Here is a 13,216-nt window from a genome sequence, read left to right as displayed (position 1 = left end):
TCACAGAACACAGGCGATCGGGTAAACGTTCATAACAATTTTTGCAAGGCTACTCAGTTGGTAGTCTTAGTGGATCTATGCCCTTGCCCATGCAGGAATCCCTTCTGTAGTTTAGTTGTTGGTCATCAGCCAATAGCAGGATGGCACACACCTTCTGTTTTGTTTAGGCGTGCACTTTCCTAATGATTAGATCTTTTCTAACTGCTAATAATACCAAACCCCTTCTCTGAGTAGAATCTGTAGGCATGGCCTAAGTGCCCTGCGCAACTGTCACAGTGACTGTGTTGTAACCAGGGCAGTAGTGGGGTACTAATGCTATTGTTTAAGTCTGTAAACTCTGTCCTTCAGTTTAGAGTAAGGGCTAGAAACTTCAGTAATCTTAAATTTTGCAGAAGATGGCAGGCCATCTGAAAAGAGCTGAGATAGCATTTTGCCATGTAATGGTTAATTCCAATTCATCTGTATAATTGAAGAGACATTCATTTCCTCAGTCCTCAGGGAAAATAAACCTCTTCTATATCTAGCAAACAGAATTTGGAGTAAATTATTACTGTCAGGATTAGGCTTGGAGTTCTGGGGAGAAAGGCACTCATTTGGTGGGCATGTCTGTCATGAATATTAATATTTGAAGTTTATTTGCAGTGCCTACAACACCCCTAGCTTCCGTGCTGGTGCTCGGTTGCTCAGCTCCCTAAGTGGATATGCCTACACTAAACGAGCCTGGAAAAAAGAAGTTCTGGAGTTATTTGTGGACCCAGCTTTCTTCCAAATGGACACTTCATGCATTCAGTAAGAAATGAAATTGTGGTCATCTGTAATTCAGTTGGAAATTTCCAAAGATATTAAGGGGAAGCCTACTATTATTGAAAAGAAGCTTTATCTTGAACTTCCCGACAGAATATATTAACACTGAAATAAGTGCCAAATTTCTAGTCCTAGCAAATTGTTTTATAAAAAGATTAGGTTTTCAGCAGTGTGTAGAGGCAGGATAACTTCTCTTCACATCATGTAAATGCATATTCTCCGCGTTAACTTTGGGATCCTCACATAATCGGGTTCAAGAGCATAAAATAACCATGTCTGGCATTTCAAACACAAATCAAAAATGAAATGGTAAAATGTGCTTCTTTTGTATGAAATGTTATCCTAGGGTCTCTTTTGTATGATGGTGTGTCTACACTGACAAGCTGTGTTTATCTTTAATTCTTTGTATGTTTTATTCAGTTGGAGGTCCATTATAGATCATCTTCTAACACATGAGAAAACTATGTTTAAAGATTTCATGAGTAAGTATTCGTTGCTGGTAATTTATTGCTACAATAATTTGGATTTTATATTCTGGTGAGCTCTCAAACGTATATTTTGTCTTACATTAGATTAAGGAGGTAATATGTTACCTTCAGTGCATTTTCACAGCTCATAATGTTACCAACCTTGATTAGCTATAGTTAAATAATTTGCTCATGGAAATCCTTCTCTATTAACATGCTCAAAATGGTAGAGAGTAATAGCCATGTTCAGGAAGATATTCTAAAATTTCTCTTTTCAGAAATGGTGATAAATGTATAATAAACTTGGATTTCTGCAAACAAACTTCATCAGAATTATTGCCACTTGTACATGTCACTTACCGATGCTCATCTTGCTGGGGAGTTTAAACCCCCTACTGTAGCATCTCCTGCATATAGCTCAGATAAGGGATTCCTGCTATCGTATTTTTGCATGAGTCTGTCTGTAGGATAGAAAAGAGCAGGGGGGAGCACCATCATAAGAGCAGAAGGCTTCGGCATTCTTTTGACCCCTCACACTCTAAAACATCATTCACCAGGCTCGACCAAATTATGGGAAGTCTCCAACTCTCAAGGCCTAAGGGAGGACAAGAGAAAACCCCTAAAACACACATGAGAATTGAGGGGAGGATACTTTGGTCTCTGTCCTCCATATACCCCTTAAGCCATTTTAAATTTTCTTTTAAAAAACTAAGATACAAACTCTTTTAAAAAGAAACCCTTAATTTATTTTGGACCCATCGATTTTAAATCCGTGGCAGGTATTTCAGTGTCAGAGCTCTTTCTGAGAGATCCAAAATCATACGTATAAGAACACAAAGTAGAGGAGAGATGGGCACACAGGGGTGGAGGTGGGAGTTGGAATTGCTGGGCAACCTCCTAGCAGCTGAAGTGCTTCTCTTGCAACCAGAATTCCCCACCCATACATGCAGACCTACACTGTGCCAATTGTCCCCCCTTTCAATGGGTTTTAACGGCCTAAGAAATAGCTAGGGCTGTCAATTAATTACAGTTAACGCCTGCAATTAATTGACAGCAAAATTAATGCATTTTTAATGCGTTAATCGCATACCTATGGGTAGGGCAGGAAGCATCAGTGGCCAGGAGGGGAGGGGGCTGAAGCAGCCTCAATCCGCAGCTTCCGGGGGGGGGGGGGGAGTGCGGAGGGTTTGGAGCCCCAAGAGTGGCTGAAGCTCTGCAGCCCTACCCTGTACCCTGAGAGGGGCTGAAACCCCATGCCCTCAGGGGGGCTGAAGCCCAGAGCCCCTACCTTGACCCTATATTTGAAAATATAGAAACCCCCTAAAAATATTTCAATATATGGTATTCTAATATTGTTTAACAGTGCGATTAAAACTGTGATTAATCACAATTAATTCTTTTAATCTCGCAGTTAATCATGATTCATTTTTTTAATTGCTTGATAGCCCTAAAAATAACTTGTGTTTTTGAAGTAAAGATGTATCTCTTAAACTGTGTACATATGGTCTTTTTTGTAGGTATGCAGAGCAGTTCTTTAAAAATGTTTCCAAGTTTTGAGCAAAAAGCAATGTTGTTAAAGCGTCAGGCTTTTGCTGTCTTTAGTGGAGAAATCGATCAGTATCACCTTTACCTTCCATTAATACAAGGTAAGAGTATATGTTTTAAATGTGCCTTGTTTCCATAGATACAGTCTTCTTATAGGTTACGTATTTTTGTTGTATTACCTATTTCCCTACCACCTCTGAATGTTTACTAGGTTCGGGGGCGGAGGGAAGAAACCTTTAAAATCTCTGATCTCTAACATAGTTAGTTTTTGACAAAAAAAAACCCAAACAAAAGTTAATCTATCTCCAAATCATTGTCGTGTGTTGAGAAAATGGTTAGAAAAACTGACAATTTCTTTGATGGAGTGAAAAAAACGGCCAATCAAAACTGGATGACATAATCAAAGCAAACGACATTTTTTTCCCTGCATTTCTAATTTACCAAAACTAGTTTTATGTACATGGAAAAATTATAACTTTTTTTTGAAAATGTGTTTCAGAACGACTGACTGAGAACCTCCGTGTTGGACAGACTTCTATAGTTGCTGCCCAGATGTTTCTCTTTTTCAGAGTTCTGTTGCTAAGAATTTCTCCTCAGCATCTAACCTCACTGTGGCCAATCATGGTGACTGAATTGGTAAGCAATAATGCCTTTACGTTTACCAATGTAGAAAATATTCCATTTGCTTTCCATACCCACCTTTCCCTTCCTTCCAAACACACTCCATCTTGTGCAACTGGTTTATGATTTTACATCTTCATTTTCAATTAGATAATTTGGGGGTACTGTTGTGGTTTGAAAATATATTTTACTTTTCATTTATAAATTTTGTTGTTCAAAGAACTAATTCTTGTGATAGGCTGATGGTGTTTTATAAATGACAAAGTTAAAATAAAACTTATCCTGCGTTTCCTAATCTCTTATGAAGCAGTCTTTTCCATGATTGAGTTGTGTATACACTTTAACAGTTTACAACTTTCCAAAAGAAAAATATGCCTTTTATTTTTTTTATTTTTGGTTAAGATTCAGACGTTTATACAGCTGGAAGAAGACTTAGCTGAGGAGGATGAACCATCAAAGTAAGAACTGTTTATCTCCCAAAAAACAGAAACAAATTAACAAAACATGTCCAAGAAACTTAAACCTGGCTCAGAATCTTGTACGAGGAGTTGTGGTTGCTTTCTGGCTGGGATTTCTGAAAATCACAATAGCATTTGCAGCTTGCAAGCAATGTTGCATATTGAAGTCTGGCATTGACATACAGTAAATGTTGTCATTGGGCAGCTGATGTGGCAATTATGTTTTAGAAATGGGCTACTTACAGGAAAAAATGGGTGAAGAGATTAATCAGTTTTTGACTATTTTACCATGTAGTTGTTTTTTTAATAAATGTCTGAGGATAAAATAGTACAAATGAACCCTTATAGATGACTGTAATCCTTTGGCAGATGGAAAATATTTAGTGGGGTTTTTTTAATAGTGCTTTCCTTCCTGGTTAATCACACAGGAGCAACAGCAAAGTAAGCAGACAGAAAACTTCAGTTGATGGCAGTGGCCCCTTACTTTCAGACATACAACAGAATGAGCTGTCCTTGTATTTATCAGCTTGTAAGTTCCTGGACACAGCACTTTCTTTTCCACCTGACAAGATGCAGTTATTTCAAATGTAAGTCCTCAAGTTACTTTTTTTAATTTATAGCTATACAGTATATAGTACTGTAGGTAACATACTATTTGTGCACCATTTAAAAATATGTAAATGTACTCTTAAGACTCTTATTTTCTCCTCCATAGTTAATAAAACGTGTGTGTCTCTCATCAATCTTTTCCTCATCCACAAGTTTTTATATAGGTATGGTGTGACTGGATTCCCAGGGGAGCCAGCTGAGGTCACTCAATAGGGTGAAGTGCAAAGAATGGGGCGGACAATCCCCTGAGCTGGTGGATATTCCAATACTTAGATTTACCAGGCCAGCACAAAACAGCTTCTTTATTACCTCACTGGTTGCCCAGAAGCCAACACCACAGTTCCCTTAAAGTAACCCAGCCTCAGGCCTCCATCCAGGTACCCAAGTCAGATATGATGAGGATTAATGAAAATCGTATTCATCATATAAAAAAGTTCTTCCAATTCCAAAGGATTGGACACATTACCTCCCAGGTTAATGAATATTCCAGATCAGACCCAAGCACACGCTTACAGCCAATTCTTATTAACTAAACTAAAATTTATTAAAGGAGAGAGATAGTGTGGTTAAAAGATCAATATACATACAGGCAGGAGTTCAGTTCTTTAGGTTCAGATTCATAGCAGAGATGGTGAGCTTTGTAGTTGCAAAGCGTTTTTAGAATTTAGTTCATAGGTTAAAGTCCAATATTATATTCAGAGTGTTCCATCTTAGGACTGGGATCTCAATCCTTATGGCGTAGGCTTCCCTGCATGAAACCTCAAGCAGATCTGAGATGACAGGATCATGACCCAAAGGTCTTTTATACAGTGTGCTCACATCCACTTGACCATACAGTCCTGGGTAAACAATGGGCAATCAGGGCGACTTTGAAGTAGGTCTATTTCCTAAGCATTGCTGGTAATTATCTACATAGATTAACATAAAATAATTTATCTATTAAGCAATCTATCACAAACTTCAAAGAGACATATAGACAGTGACATTATTTCACCCAAGATTCATCTAAATGTTAATATTCCCTTTTGATCTCTGAATCAATAGCTATAGTGAAAGACAAGAACTGTTTGTTTACATGGCTAGTATCTATAAGTAAACATACAATTCGTCTCACCGAACATTAAATCCCACCAAATGAGGGTAAATCCATCCTCATCATCGTATCCACTCATTATACTCCACACCTGAACGTAGCCATTATATGAACAACATACCCCCATATCTCAATGTCTGTACTTTGACCCATTAAACTTTTACCCCCAATCGGGGAGATTGCAGATTACGTATTCCTTACGTATCCGTTCCTAAACCAAATTTCGTACCCCTTGATAATCTGTACCTTATTCCCTGATAACCAGAAACTTCTATGCTTAAACTCTGTACCGTTTTCTTTTTACTTCAACATCATCTTAATAAAATTATTAAATCATTTTGAAGTTTTAACAATGTAGGCTAGAACTTTGAAATGCAAACATATCTAGCATTGAATGGCCTTAATTACCATTTCTAACATGTCTCTACAGGCTGGCTCTGGGTTAGTTAGCCTGCAAGCTGCTTAACCCTTTCTGGCCATACGTTACACTTTGTACAAGATTCGTTGCAATTATCTGACAGTGGTTTGCATAATTATATTTTAATCCGACAGTGTCCCATATGGACATAACCTGCTGGATATCTGACAATTATTTAGATATCAGACTTGGAGAAGATTTTGCTGTTTCCAACACTGAGAGAATTGTTGGGAAAGAGCAAGGGTCTGTTTCATTTTCACTCTTATCTATCCTTTCAATACTTAAACAGACCGACCACAAAATACAGCTCTTATAACAGAACATGGTCAGCACAGCTATTAAAACAGTGGGATAAGAAAGCTTAGTGTTGTAATTTTCAGCATTTTTTATTTATTTCTAGGGAAGGGACTCTCATGAATGATTTCTGACTTGTACAATTCATTTGTTTCAGGTACAGATGGGCCTTTGTTCCAGAAGTGGACACAGAGGCTTGTACCATGACCTCTCATCTAATGGAAAATCACCAGGAATGTAAACCACATATCATTAGAATCATGGACTCGTTAAAGATGAAATATGGGGTAAAGATAATGCTTCATTAGATACATATTTTCTATTAACATTAAATCTGATAACTTTAAGGAACCATTTTTATTCATTCAGAAAAGTCAGCTGGGCGGTAGATTTCAGTTTCCATATTAAAAGGCTCTTTGGCTTTAAAATTGATCTATCTTGACAATATTCCTATTATATTACATTTACCTGGAGGATTCCAGATAGCCATTTATTTCAGGTGATTCACTACAGACACATCTACCAGTTATGCAGGTAATATCTTCTGACCAGGGTCAGACTGGAAACTCCCTCCATTCATGACCCCAAAATGAGAAACTAATCACAGGAGATTTGGCATGTCTTCATAGTGTTACTTGTTCAGATTTAATAAGATTTGATGTCAAATAACAACTCAGTTGAAGTTTTATTTAAGTACTGATTGATTTGTCTTACTTAATACAACACTATACAGAAATGAAAACATACATATCAGTCTGTGACTGGAGAAGTTTGGCAGCTCATTTCACTTCTAACTCAGTCCCCCAGATTCATCCCTTGTATTCTGGTTTAGATCAAAGAAAATCCTTCAAAATTTTTCTTTTCCAGGGCTAGCCCTGCTGAAATATCCTTTCTCATGTGTTATTTTGAATATTCTGAACTTACCTAATCAAAAAGTAAATTACATCTATAACTAATTTATTACTACTGAGACCATTTGTAACCATTTGTAACCATAATTAGCTCTTAATCATTTAGACATTAATCAATACGTTACTCAGTGGCTTGCTGTTACATTGATTGTAGAACACATCTGTTATAACAAATGTTCCTTGTGCAGCTTGTCTATTACTAATATCTTCTTGATTACAGTGCGCATTTATAAGCATCCTTTGTTAATTATTAGAAGTCCTTCCTGGGCATCTGTACTAGGTTAGCAAGATCAGGGTAAAAAGCAGAGCGGATAATTAAATACAGTGCTACTATTGATTTACAGACATTCATTAGTCTAAAACAAAGCACTCTTTAGCATGAGAGTTTAGACAGCTCTTTGGCTAATACAGAAATGTTTCTGGGAAGTTTAGCCAAAGAATCATGATTTTAATATTCCAAAGAATAATAAAAGATTAACATTTACTAACAATATTATGATCTTACATGCTTTGATCAAAAATGAAGTAGTTGATAAGAATATTGGTATTTTAAATTTTTAGGCTTCAGCATCAAAAATCCCATTAAGATGAATGGGGGTGTTCATGATTCTCAGGGCTATTGTTTCTGGTTGTCTGTAGAATCATGCATACACTGCCATCACTTTCCATCCAGTCTCATTTGCAAGCTGATCTAGCTTTGCAAGCATAAGGGCTAATATTTTCATGGAAGTTGAAATTCTGGAGTATGGAATGAATTCCAGGGGAAAGTACCAACTTGCTAAACTACTGCAACCCTGCTCATTTCACTCCTGGGCATAATAGATACTGCAGCTATTTAGGTCTTCTGGTTGGATATTGAAGGATGGGATCTCCATGTATATCTTGCACTGTGAATTGATAACTTAAGAAAAATTGGAATTCTTTTAATACAGGAAATCTTTCAAATATATTAAAAAATGACCATCTCAAATGAGACTAGAATATAGCCTCAAATACACAGTTATCATATGTGTATTTTAAACTAAACTAATTTATCACTTTAGATACTGCAACATAGCCTCGCAAAATGGGGAGGGTTATAAAGGAAGACAAAGCAGATTGTGGCTAGGAAGTATGATTTAAAATTGCATGTGCGCACTCAAAGGACTCCGTGTTGTTCACAAAAGAAAATTTATTGTGTGGCTCTACTCAGAAAAGTGACTTTTTTAGAAATGCATCTTCTAACTTCAGATCTGCTTCCTGTGTTTATTCAGAGGAATATGTGCTTGTCTTAGCGTCACAATGTTTTACTAAGAGAAGGAGGACTTGTGGCACCTTAGAGACTAACCAATTTATCTGAGCATGAGCTTTCGTGAGCTACAGCTCACTTTGTCGGATGAAGTGAGCTGTAGCTCACGAAAGCTTATGCTCAGATAAATTGGTTAGTCTCTAAGGTGCCACAAGTCCTCCTTTGCTTTTTGCGGATACAGACTAACACGGCTGCTCCTCTGAAACCTGTCAATGTTTTTACTAATTCTGCTATTACAGCACAAGCAGTGCAGCTCAGTGAACGAGCTATATTTTCTTTCTGCGTGTGCATCAACAGAGTCAGTATCAAAGTTTGAAGTGCTAAATCAGATTCAGCCCTAATTTACACCTGTGCAACCCCCTTGAAGTCAACAGAGTTGTGAGGAATAAATAGGGTAGAATTGGACTTCAGAATCTTATTACATACACAGAACCTTATTGTGGCAGGGCATCTCACACACAGTTAATTATTCTAACCTCCATTATCCACTTGTCACTTTCTCCCATACTACTCCATGCCTGCCTTCCAGTATGTATGCAACACCTTCCCAGAAGTAAAGATGTAAAGCTGCTACCCAGTCCTTTGGGTTCTTTTTCAAGATCTATTGCTAATATGTCTACAGAACAGCACTCACTGACCGTTCCTAAGCAGGTGACCAACAGGGATTACTTGTGGGGGAGAGAGAATATAGAACCACATACCATTGATAGAAACTCACTTTTTAAAGTAAAACTCCATTTTAAGGCAACAGCTGTACAAATCCTCTTGTGATGCAAGAAATGCCTGGTGTAGCAGGCTGCAGATCTCACATTGATTGACAAATAGTATCTAGTGCAAATTTCAACCAAGTTATGTCATAGAAGAATAAACTAGCTTTCTGCATAATACTCAGTGAATCTTCTGGTTTGTATGCTTGTTTGCAGGAAACAAACACTAATGAGAGAACTTCAGAGAAATGTGAATATCCTCTTTTGAACCTTCGTTCTATATCCAGCATCACACAGTTAATGCCCTTCTTCAGGACCCTGAGCTGTGCTTTCAAAGCACAAGGTAACAGGTCTCAAAATGCACAGAGTTCAGCATCTCTGTCAGTGGAATATCCTGTTGGCAACAGCACAAGGATCTTGAAACAACTAGAAGAAAGTGTTGAATGTGACTTTTTGGAAAATCTGGAAAGTTAAGGCAATTACAGGAGAATTGATTTATGTTGGTATAAATAGTGAAACCAAGCTACAACCTCATTGTCAAAGAGATTTGTTTCTGATTTTTTATTTTGTGTTTTCTGCCACACACTCCCAGTTTTGAAACTGCAGTTCATCTTTTTTTTGTACTGGTATAAAGTACACCTCCCTGTATCTTGTTTCTTGCTTTGTGTTGAACTGTGAGGATTTTTGCTCAGCTTCTGTGGAAAAGAAAGGTAACATAATTTAGTACCAGTGATAAGCTATCATTATAGTCTTCTTCACAATAGAAACATGAATAGGATTGAAGAAAACTTTTTGAAATTAAAGTAGAAATATTTTGACTAATGAAGGAAAGCGACAAATTTACTATTTATCTAACAAATTAGGAAGATATTTTAATCTGACTCTGAGAACCTTTCTTCTAAAGGTAAAAAGAAACTAATGTAACTTTCCAAAAATTGCACGTCCGTGTACAGTCAGCTTGCATATATAAATACTTTCCAGAAGCTGTTTAAATTTTGATTATGGTGCTCTTTCTTTAACAATTGCCCAAACATATTTATCTACTAAACTTCTACAGAAGTAAATTAAATTACCAACAGGTGTATTTTATCAGCTTTAAGATGATGTAAGTAATGTGCAGATGTACTGCATTTGTAATCTCAAATCTGTATTATAGTAATATATTCTGTAAGATCAGTGATTATTTAATTTAGAAGACAGACCTATTCAGTAACATTAATTGCAATTTATATCGCTGAATTAAATTATTCCCATAATTCAAAAATGGTCACTTTCCTAAAATGAAAACTTTGTTCAGGAATTGTTCTTTCAGAGTCTAAAATCACTTTACAGCTTTTGAATGGCAATTTAAGTAAGGTAGTCCTGTAAAAATGTAAACGATTGTATATAAGAAACTTACACATCTTGAAATGTATGTGCATTATGTCCTTCATAGAGACTTCTTTCAGAGGTGATCAAAAGCAAAACCTTTTACAGTTTTTAAAGACTTTTTGTACAGGTAAATGTCTTTGCTGCTTTAGGTGGCACAAAAGATAGGAGGAGACAGTTCATGGGGCTGTGACTGAAAGGCTCAGGAGCAACCTCTGAATTCTGGTGGCAAAGCACTTCTGATGGATTTAGAGGAAAGGGATTGACTGGCTTATTCTCCCTCCACACAGTAAGGCTATGTGTCTTAACTGCCTAGGATGCCATGTGTTTGATCGTGGCCTCATGGTGAGCATTCTGGCAGTTACCTGCAGGAGAAGGATTACAAGTTTTTGGGTTTTTTTAATTGAGAAAGCAAATGTTGCTGAATTTTCAAACTGCCTATTAATCCAATGAAGTATAAAATCATTAAGATCAACAGATAAGATAATAAATTGTGTAGGTTGAATTATTTGGGGGCTTTTTACATTTTTCATGTTTGTCAGGGAGAAGAGCTTTACTTGTTCTGTTTTAGTACCGTCATCTCTAAAGACTTGTTTTTGTGCAATATTGTTGAGCAGTTGGCCACTGCTACTAGTGGTAATTGGAACCCTCAATGCCAAGCTAGACATGCCAAGACTTTTGATTTCAAACACACTATCCTATTTAAAAAAGTCTCCGTAAACAGTAAAGGCATTGGACGGTGCAGACAGATTTTTTTTTTTTTCAAGATTTATAGAGAAACACGGGAGGCTACTCTGCAATTCTTGTTGGCCTCCAGATAAACATAGGTTTTTCATCTGTTTTGATACAAAATAAAATGGTGAAACGTACAAAACATGCTTTGCTGTAATTGTGCTATACCATTGACTAATGAATAATTATTTACTTATAGTCCTATGTTGAACTTTAATAATTTGTAAACGTTGGTACAATTAAGTCACTAGTAAAAATAAAATTAAGGGTAGTATTGTTTACTCATTATGAATGTGAATTATCAGACTTCTTTCCGAATGTAACTTATTGACAAATAAGATCTGTGAAAGCTGTTGGCCTAATCACGGGTACAAAGATGTAGTATCTCTTCTCAATCATAAATCACTATCAAACTGAAGCAGAACATTTGTTAAAGTTAAGTACGTATGTTACTTCTAGAATTTTTTCATTCAGTGTAATCGGCAAATCAGGCTACACTCAGGGTATTTTGATGGTTTTATTTGTAAACTAATTTTTGTGACGAGAGGCACCCTTTGTTTTCAGTGAGGGATTCACCTCCTGCCTAACCCAGATGAAGTGCTTATGTCAAGAGGGCTGTCCGGGGTGGTTCACCACCAAATCTTTCATTCTAGGTCCACAGTTCAGTTGTAGATCTAAACAGCTGCCTGAACAGATTCCTTTTGCACTTACAGTACCAGCATTACTTATGTGGTGGACCGGTCTCCCTGGGTTTTTCATCTTTCTGTTGCTCTCCTTTCCACATCCCGTGAGACAGGGGGTATCACCTTTGACTCCCCAAGCTTCAGCTGTCACAAGTACTAGAGTTCTGTCACTTTCAAACACGTTTCCCCACATAGCAGCCAAATAGCATTAACCACTCCACCACAGGTTCTCTCTCGTACTTGATTTTTGCAGGCCACTTTGTAAAGACAAGGTCCCCTTGAGTATCACTTAGCTCTAAATCCCCCCAACTTCCATATGGCATTCTGCTTGTTTTCATGGTCCTTAAGGACCTCTAGAGAAGTGTCTGGGGGCCACTGACCCATAGTTGTAGAATGATTTAATTGCACTACAGCGTCAGCTGACTTTTAAGAAGAAAACATGTTTATATTTTTAAGTGACTAAGGCCTGGTTGTGACATTTACCCAGACAATCTGGACTGATGAACAGCTATGTCCCCTTCAACCTGGGGTACCTTTTACACTGCTTTGCTGTGAGAGCCACCACTCCTGGTCTGCCCACACAGCCTCCAGCAAGTAAATCAGTCCCAGCTATACTGTATGAGTGCTATAGTCAGCCACCCGTGAATTATGCTGCAGACAACAGCAGTAAACTCTCAGTCCCAGACTTTCCCTCAGAAATGTGCGTCTTGTAATGCCCAGCAGTCTCCTGGACGATGCAAGCTCATATAAAGTCCATCATTTTGTTAATAGAAGATATGTGCAAATCTTGTTATAACCAATGGAGTTTCCCAAACACTTCAATCCAAACACACTGGTTTAGATAAAACAATAAAACAAGTTTATTAACTACAGAAAGATATTTTAAGAGATTACAAGTAATGCGGCATAAAAGTCAGAATTGGTTACAAAGAAATAACGGCAAAATGCAAACTAATACCTAACTTAACAAGCTAAGTAAATACAAGCAAAGGTTTCTCTCACCACATGCTTTAGCAGTCTTATGGCTGAAATCCTTTCAGCCAGGATCTTTCCCTCAGTTCAGTGTTAATTTCCTTGTCCTTCAGGTGCTGTTGATGTTGAGAGTAGACATGAAGGGAGAGAGATTTGGGGGCCTCTGTTTCCCATTCTTACAGCTCTATTTCTTTGAAAATTATCTCTAGCTAGGGTTTAGGAGACAAGAAGTCTGGGGAGATGGGA

General features: G+C 37.3%; 1 protein-coding gene across 2 annotated transcripts in view; it reads left to right on the top strand.

The window, feature by feature from the left end:
• DOP1B (DOP1 leucine zipper like protein B) overlaps positions 1 to 11,457 on the top strand; it is a 94,386-nt gene extending 82,929 nt beyond the window's left edge. For both annotated transcript variants that reach the window (XM_077818766.1, XM_077818757.1), the window contains exons 30-37: positions 643 to 789; positions 1,225 to 1,286; positions 2,789 to 2,917; positions 3,316 to 3,452; positions 3,840 to 3,895; positions 4,324 to 4,482; positions 6,467 to 6,596; positions 9,432 to 11,457. In XM_077818766.1, coding sequence (XP_077674892.1) covers positions 643 to 789; positions 1,225 to 1,286; positions 2,789 to 2,917; positions 3,316 to 3,452; positions 3,840 to 3,895; positions 4,324 to 4,482; positions 6,467 to 6,596; positions 9,432 to 9,689 — 1,078 coding nt within the window. In that variant the 3' untranslated portion in view covers positions 9,690 to 11,457. The remainder of the gene's footprint in view (positions 1 to 642; positions 790 to 1,224; positions 1,287 to 2,788; positions 2,918 to 3,315; positions 3,453 to 3,839; positions 3,896 to 4,323; positions 4,483 to 6,466; positions 6,597 to 9,431) is intronic.
• The last annotated feature ends 1,759 nt before the right edge of the window (positions 11,458 to 13,216 follow it).

This window comes from Eretmochelys imbricata, chromosome 1 (assembly GCF_965152235.1).
Source record: "Eretmochelys imbricata isolate rEreImb1 chromosome 1, rEreImb1.hap1, whole genome shotgun sequence".
Taxonomy (NCBI): domain Eukaryota; kingdom Metazoa; phylum Chordata; order Testudines; family Cheloniidae; genus Eretmochelys; species Eretmochelys imbricata.
This window is presented reverse-complemented; position numbering and strand designations above follow the sequence as displayed.